An 8216-nucleotide genomic window follows, 5' to 3' on the forward strand; every position below is an offset into this window, starting at 1 on the left:
CAGTGAATGGGAAGGTCTGGATTTTTTTGGGGGGGGGGTCACAGTGATGGGGGGGTGCTGGAATATTTTGGGGGGGTCACAGTGATGGGGGGGTGCAGGAATTTTATTTTGGGGGGGTCACAGTGCTGGGGGGGGTCCGGATTTTTTTTGGGGGGGGGGTCCGGATTTTTTGGGGGGGGTCCGGATATTTTGGGGGGGGGGTCCGGATATTTTTAGGGGGGGGTCCGGATGTTTTTAGGGGGAGGGGCTGCGTGTGCAGGTGTGGGGGGAGGGGTCTGTGCAGGATTTTTTTTGGGGGGGGGTCACAGTGCTGGGGGGGTGCAGGATTTTTGGGGGGGGGGGCACAGTGCTTGTGGGGCCGTACCATGTGTGAGTGTTCGGGGGGGGGGGGAGGGAGGGGGCGTTATTTACATGGGGGGGGTGCCCCGCCCCCCCCCCGTTATTGCAATGGGCTGGGCCCGGTGGGGGAGGGGGGATGGAGGGGGGGGGATTTTTGGGGGTCCCCCCCCCCAGGGGGGTGTGCGGGGCTCGAAGCCCTCAGTGCAAGAGGTCATGGCTTGGGGGGGGGGTTTGGGGGGGTCCCGGGGGTTTTGGGAGGGGTCCCGGGGTTTTGGGGGGGTTTGGGGAGGGGTCCCGGGGGGTTTGAGGGGGTTGCGTGGGTTTTGGGGGGATTTTGGGGGGTCCCGGGGTTTTGGGGGGGTTTTTGGAGGGGTCCCGGGGTTTTTGGGGGGGTTTGGGAAGGGGTCCCGGGGTTTTTGGGGGGGGTCCTGTCCCTCGAGCCATCGCTGATTGCTGAGCAGATCCCTGAGGTGCTGGGGGGGGATGGGAGGAGGGGATTTTGGGGGGTTTTGGGGTTTTTTGGGGGGTTTTGGGGTTTTTTGGGGTTTTTTGGGGGGTTTGGGGTTTTTGGGGGTTTTTGGGGTTTTTTGGGGTTTTGGGGGTCCGGGGTCCCGGTCCCCGGGGGTTTGTGCAGTGGGGCCGGGGGGGGGGGAGGGGGGGGGGCTCGTTGTTTTCCTGCCAAATCTCCCAAATTCCAGTTAAAAAAAAATAATCGCTGAGCCCGGGGGGGGGGGGGGGGGGGGGGCTGGGGGCGTTGCCAGGAGACGGTTGCCAGGGGACGGTTGCCATGTGCAGCTGTGGATGCAGCCGGTTGCTAGGGCCGGTTGCCAGGGCCGGTTGCCAGGGCGGTTGCCAGGGCCGGTTGCTGGGTACCACAATGATGGGGGGCGGTTGCCAGGGGCGGTTGCCAGGCAACCGTTGCCAGGGAGATCCCCGGTTGCCGGGCAGGATGCCGGTCCCGTTGCCAGGAACCGTTGTCAGGGAGGCCATGGGGGAGGGGGTGAGAGGGGTGACGGTCACTGAGTGACCGAGTGATGGTCACTGAGTGACCGAGTGACCATCAGCGAGTGACCATCACTGAGTGACCATCAGCGAGTGACCATCACTGAGTGACCATCAGTGAGTGACCATCACCGAGTGACCATCACTGACCATCACTGAGTGACCGAGTGACCATCGCTGAGTGACCGTCACTGAGTGACCATCAGCGAGTGACCATCAGTGAGTGACCATCACTGACCGTCACTGTGTGACCATCGCTGTCACCGAGTGACCGTCACCGAGTGACCGTCGCTGTCACCAAGTGACCGTCACTGTCACCGAGTGACCGTCACTGACCATCACCAAGTGACCGTCACTGTCACCGAGTGACCGCCGCTGTCACCGAGTGACCGTCACTGTCACCGAGTGACCATCACTGTCACCGAGTGACCGTCACTGACCATCACCGAGTGACCGTCACTGTCACCGAGTGACCATCACTGTCACTGAGTGACCGTCACTGTCACCGAGTGACCGTCCCCTTGCTCATTAAACGTTGCCAGGCAGCCGTTGCCAGGCGGTTCTCGGTTGCCAGGCAACGGTTGCCAGCGCCGCCTGTTGTCCAGTTGTTCCAGGGGAATTCCCGGGGTGGGGGGAGGGGAATTCCAGGATTTTCCCAAGGAATTGTCCCCGGGAATTTCCCAGGGGCTCCTGGGGGGGGTTCGCTGTCCCCAGGATTGTCACCGTCACTCCCAGGGGTGTCACCGTCACTTCTGGGGGTGTCACCGTCATTCCCAGGGGTGTCCTTGTCCCTCCCAGGGGTGTCACCATCACCCTCAGGGATGTCCCTGTCACTCCTGGGGGTGTCCCTGTCCCCGTCACCCCCAGGGGTGTCACCGTCACTCCCAGGATTGTCACCGTCACCCCCAGGATTGTCTCTGTCACTTCCGGGAGTGTCACTGTCACTGACACCCCTGGGAATGTCACTGCCATTCCCGGGGGTGTCCCTGTCCCTGTCACCCCCAGGATTGTCTCTGTCCCTGTCACCGTCACCCCCAGGATTGTCCCCGTCCCCGTCCCTGTCTCTCCTGGGGGTGTCACTGCCATTCCTGGGGGTGTCCCTGTCCCTGTCCCCCCCAGGACTGTCCCCGTCCCTGTCCCTGTCACCCCCAGGATTGTCCCTGTCCCTGTCCTTGTCTGTGTCCCTGTCCCTGTCCCCTCCAGGACTCTCCCCGTCCCCGTCCCTGTCTCTGTCCCCCCCAGGATTGTCCCTGTCCCTGTCTCTGTCTGTCCCGGGGGTGTCACTGTCACTCTCAGGGGTGTCACTTCCATTCCTGGGGGTGTCCCTGTCCCTGTCCCCGTACCTGTCCCTGTCCCCCCCAGGACTGTCCCTGTCCCTATCACCCCCAGGACTGTCCCCATCCCTGTCCCCCCCAGGACTGTCCCTGTCCCTGTCCCCCCCAGGACTGTCCCCGTCCCCGTCCCCGTCCCCGTGCCCCTCAGTACGGGGAGAAGAGCAGGGGGGCGTGTGTGGGGCGCAGGGGGGCCGGGGGCCGGGCGCAGCAGGGCGGGGGCGAGGGGGGGTCCGGGCAGGAGGGGGGGTCCGGGGGGGCGCAGGGCCAGGGGGGGGGGCGGCGATGGCGGCGGCGGCGGCCGCCAGGGCCAGGGGGGGCGGGAGGAGCCCCCCCCCCGCCAGAGCCTTCGGCAGCTCCTTCGGGAACGGCAGCGGAGCCTGGGGGGGCACGGGGGGGGGTCAGGGATGGGGGGGACTGGGGGATACCCCAGAGACCCCCAGTGATACCCCAGAGACCCCAGTGATACCCCAGAGACCCCCGGACCCCCCCAGTGATAACCTGGACACCCCCAGACCCCCCCGGACCCCCCCAATCCCATGGGACACCACCACACGCCCCCAGTGACACCCCAAGCCCCCCATGGGAATCCCCAGAGCCCCCCAGGACCCCCCAAACACCTCCAGGACCACCCAGACACCCCCAGGACCCCCCCAGGACCCCCCAGACTCCTCCAGACCCCCCCAGACACCCCCATGACCCCCCCAGGACCCCCCAGAACTCCCCAGGACCCCCCCAGACTCCTCCAGACCCCTCCAGACCCCCCCAGGACCCCCCAGAACTCCCCAGGACCCCTCCAGACACCCCCAGACCCCTCCCCAGACCCCCCCAAACCCCCCAGGACCCCCCCCAGACCCCCCGGGACCCCTCCTCACCAGCTCGGGGGGGCTGCGCGGTTTCTTGTGCCGCCCCAGGAGGGGGTTGGGTTTTCCGGCCACCCCGTCCCGGTGCCTCCGGCTGGAAATGTGCTGGGGGGGCACGGGGGGGGCTCAGCGGGACCCCCAAACCCCGCGGACCCCCAAACCCTGCGGGACCCCCAAACCCAACGGGACCCCCAAACCCCCGGGACCCCCAAACCCCGCGGGACCCCCAAACCCCCTGGGACCCCAAACCCTGCGGGACCCCCAAACCCCCTGGGACCCCCCAAACCCCCTGGGGACCCCCCAAACCCTGCGGGACCCCCAAACCCCCCCGGAACCCTCAAACCCAGCGGGACCCCCAAACCCAGCGGGACCCCCAAACCCAGCGGGACCCCAAACCCTGCAGGACCCCCCGGCCTGGGGACCCCCAAACCCCCCGGGACCCCCAAACCCCCCGGGACCCCCCGGCCTGGGGGGCTGGAGGGATCTGGGGATCCCCGGGAGGAGTCGGGGGCAGTTCAGGGGTCCTGGGTTGATTTTTGGGATCCCTGAAGGGATTTGGGATCAATTTGGGGGCACCAGGGTTGGATTTGGGATCCCTGGATGGATTTGGGGTCAGTTCAGGGGGATTTGGGATCCCTGCAGGGATTTGGGGTCGGTTCAGGGGGATTTGGGGTCAGTTCAGGGGGATTTGGGGTCAGTTCAGGGGGATTTGGGATCCCTGCAGGGATTTGGGGTCAGTTTGGGGGATTTGGGGGTCAGTTTGGGGGGATTTGGGGTCAGTTCAGGGGATTTGGGGTCGGTTCAGGGGATTTGGGGTCGGTTCAGGGATTTGGGGTCAGTTCGGGGGATTTGGGGTCAGTTCGGGGGATTTGGGGTCAGTTTGGGGGATTTGGGGTCAGTCTGGGGGATTTGGGGTGAGTTTGGGGGGATTTGGGGTCAGTTCGGGGGATTTGGGGGTCAGTTTGGGGGGATTTGGGGTCAGTTTGGGGGGATTTGGGGTCAGTTCAGGGTATTTGGGGTCAGTTCAGGGGGATTTGGGGTCAGTTTGGGGGGATTTGGGGTCGGTTCAGGGATTTGGGGTGAGTTTGGGGGATTTGGGGTCAGTTTGGGGGATCCCTGCAGGGATTTAGGGTCAGTTTGGGGGATTTGGGGTCGGTTCAGGGGGATTTGGGATCTCTGGATGAATTTGGGGTCAGTTCAGGGGGATTTGGGATCCCTGCAGGGATTTGGGGTGAGTCTGGGGGATTTGGGGTCAGTTCAGTGGATTTGGGGTGAGTTCAGGGGATTTGGGGTCACCTGCTTGAGCTGCAGCTCGGAGTTGAGGCGCACGTTGCAGATCTGGCAGTGGAAGGAGCGCTCGGGGGGTCTCGGCCGGGGGGGTCCCTGCGGAGCCCCTCCCCTGGGGAAGGCGCGGATGGGGCCCAGCCCCGAGCGAGCCTCGACCAAAGTCTTGTGCTTCGTGCCTGGGGAGGGGCAGCCTGAGCCAAACCCCCCGGGACCCCCCAAAACACCCCCGGGACCCCCAAAACACCCCTGGGACCCCCCAAAACACCCCTGGGACCCCAAAATCCATCCCTGAACCCCAAAATCCATCCTGGGACCCCCAAAATCCATCCTGGGACCCCCAAAACACCCCTGGGACCCCCCAAAACACCCCCGGGATCCCCAAAACACCCCCCGGGACCCCCAAAACACCCCCGGGACCCCCCAAAATCCATCCCTGAACCCCAAAATCCATCCTGGGACCCCCAAAATCCATCCTGGGACCCCCAAAACACCCCTGGGACCCCCCAAAACACCCCCGGGATCCCCAAAACACCCCCGGGGGACCCCCAAAACACCCCCGGGACCCCCCAAAATCCATCCTGGGACCCCCAAAATCCATCCTGGACCCCCAAAACACCCCTGGGACCCCCAAAACACCCCTGGAACCCCCCAAAACACCCCTGGGACCCCCAAAATCCATCCTGGGACCCCCAAAATCCATCCTGGGACCCCCCCAAGACACTGTGATGTCCCCAATGTCCCCAGTGTCCCCAATCCCCCCGATGTCCCCTTGATGTCACCCCAATGTCCCCAACCCCCCCGATGTCCCCAGTGTCCCCAATCCCCCCGATGTCCCCCCGATGTCCCTGATGTCCCCAGTGTCCCCAAGCCCCCCCGATGATGTCCAATCCCCTCAATGTCCCCTCCATGTCCCCTCGATGTCCCTGATGTCCCCAACCCCCCCAATGTCCCCCCGATGTCCCCTCCATATCCCCGATGTCCCCAACCCCCCCGATGTCCCTTCCATGTCCCTCCGTGTCCCCGATGTCCCCCCGATGTCCCTGATGATGTCCCCTCCATGTCCCCCCGATGTCCCCGATGTCCCCAATCCCCCCAATGTCCCTGATGATGTCCCCCCAATGTCCCCTCCATGTCCTGATGTCCCCCCGATGTCCCCTCCATGTCCCCGATGTCCCCAACACCCCCGATGTTCCTTCCATGTCCCCGATGTCCCCTCAATGTCCCCGATGTCCCCTCCATGTCCCCCCGATGTCCGCGATGTCCCCAATCCCCTCAATGTCCCTGATGATGTCCCCGAGGTCCCCCCCGATGTCCCCTCCATGTCCCCTCCATGTCCCCCCGCTGTCCCCCCGATGTCCCCAATCCCCCGATGTCCCCCCGATGTCCCCCTGATGTCCCCCCGCTGTCCCCAGTGCCACTTTGTTGTGCGCCTCCAGCTGGGACAGGGAGTTGACGGCGACCTTGCAGAGGCCGCAGTAGAGGAGCCGCTTGGCTTCGCCCTCTCCTCCTCCTCCTCCTCCCCGCCCCCCTCGGACCCCCCCCCGCGGGGGGCGAGGGGGGCCCGGGGGCTCCGGGGGCGGCGGGGGCGGGGGGGGCTGCTCCCCTGGGGGGATTTGGGGGGTTAGGGGGGAATTTGGGGGGGTTTGGGGGATTGGGGGGGTTTGGGGGAATTTGGGGGATTTGGGGAGGGTTGGGGGGATTTGGGGGGGTTATGAGGGGGTTTTGGGGGAATTTGGGGGGGTTTGGGGGGATTATGGGGGAATTTGGGGGGGTTATGGGGGGGGTTTGGGGATTTGGGGGAATTTGGGGAGGGTTGGGGGGATTTGGGGGGATTGTAGGGGTTATGGGGGGATTTGGGGGATTTGGGGGGGTTTGGGGGGGTTTTGGGGGGAATTTGGGGGGTTAAGAGGGGGTCTTGGGGGGTTATTGGGGGCAGTTTGGGGAAATTTGGGGGGTTATTGGGGGTTATAGCAGTTTGGGGAAATTTGGGGGGGTTATTGGGGGTTATAGGAGAATTTGGGGGGTTATTGGGTGTTTTTTGGGGGGATTTGGGGGTTATTGGGGTGTTTTGGGGGAGATTTGGGGTTATCAGGGTATTTTGGGGTTATTGAGGTGTTTTTTTTGGGGGGATTTGGGGTTATTGCAATATTTTGGGGTTATTGGGGTATTTTGGGGTGGATTTGGGGTTATTGGGGTATTTTGGGGGGTATTTTGGGGTTATTTGGGTATTTTGGGGTGGGATTTGTGGTTATTGAGGTGTTTTTTTGGGGGTGGATTTGGGGTTATTGGGGGTATTTTGGGGTTATTTGGGTATTTTGGGGTGGATTTGAGGTTATTGGGATATTTTGGGGTGGGATTTGTGGTTATTGAGGTGTTTTTGGGGGGATTTGGGGTTATTGGGGTGTTTTTTGGGGTGGATTTGGGGTTATTGGGGTATTTTGGGGTGGATTTGGGGTTATTGAGGTGTTTTTTGGGGTGGATTTGGGGTTATTGGGGTATTTTGGGGTGGATTTGGGGTTATCAGGATGTTTTGGGGTGGGATTTCGGGAGAAGGGGGGGTCCAGCACCCACCTGAGCGCTCGGGGTGTCCCCGGCCGGGGGGGCGGCGGGGCCGGGGGGGTCCGGGGGGTCCCCGGTGTCCCCCCCCCGGCGGGCCCGGGCGGCCTCGAGCCCCTTGAGGCGCCGAGCGTGGCGATTGCCCTGGTAGTGAGCGGCGGCCTGGCTCTGGGGACAGCGGGGACACCGCGGGGACACCGGGGGGGACAGCGGGGACACGGGGGGGGGACACGGTCACAGCCCGGACACAGCCTCGGGACACGGGGACAGCGCGGGGACAGCGCCGGGACACACCGGGACACACCCAGGACACACCCGGGACACACCCGCGACACTGCCACCACCCCGGGGGACATCGGGTCACCACCCCCGGGACACTGCCACATCCCCGGGACACTGCCACCACCCCGGGGACACTGCCACCACCCCGGGGACACCCGCGGACACTGTCACATCCCCGGGACACTGCCACCACCCCGGGGGACAATCGGGTCACCCCCCCGGACACTGTCACATCCCCGGGACACTGCCACCACCCCGGGGGACACTGCCACCACCCCGGGGGACATCGGGTCACCACCCCCGGGACACTGCCACTCCCCCCGCGGACACTGTCACCCCCCGAGGGACACCGGGTCACCCCCCCAGGACACCGGGACACCCTCCCGGGCCACTGCCACCCCCGCCGGGGGACTGTCACCCCCCGAGGGACACTGCCACCACCCCGGGGGACATCGGGTCACCCCCCCCGAGACACTGTCACATCCCCGGGGACACTGTCACCTCCCCCGGGGACACCGGGACACCCTCCCGGGGCACTGTAACCCCCCCAGGGCAA

The 8216-nt window shown here is 64.8% G+C and overlaps 1 protein-coding gene across 1 annotated transcript; it reads right to left on the reverse strand.

Annotated features, from left to right (window-relative positions):
* Positions 1 to 2819: 2819 nt before the first annotated feature.
* On the reverse strand, positions 2820 to 7546 carry LOC131574509 (zinc finger protein 385A-like; the record flags this gene model as incomplete). The annotated part of the gene is given in 7 exon segments (XM_058828986.1): positions 2820 to 2864; positions 2866 to 2949; positions 2951 to 3052; positions 3548 to 3640; positions 4832 to 5000; positions 6242 to 6390; positions 7478 to 7546. Coding segments are annotated over 7 exon segments (711 nt in total), but the record flags the coding sequence as incomplete, so codon positions are not given.
* Between the last annotated feature and the right edge of the window lie 670 nt (positions 7547 to 8216).

This window comes from Poecile atricapillus, unplaced genomic scaffold (genome assembly GCF_030490865.1).
Source record: "Poecile atricapillus isolate bPoeAtr1 unplaced genomic scaffold, bPoeAtr1.hap1 scaffold_363, whole genome shotgun sequence".
Taxonomy (NCBI): domain Eukaryota; kingdom Metazoa; phylum Chordata; class Aves; order Passeriformes; family Paridae; genus Poecile; species Poecile atricapillus.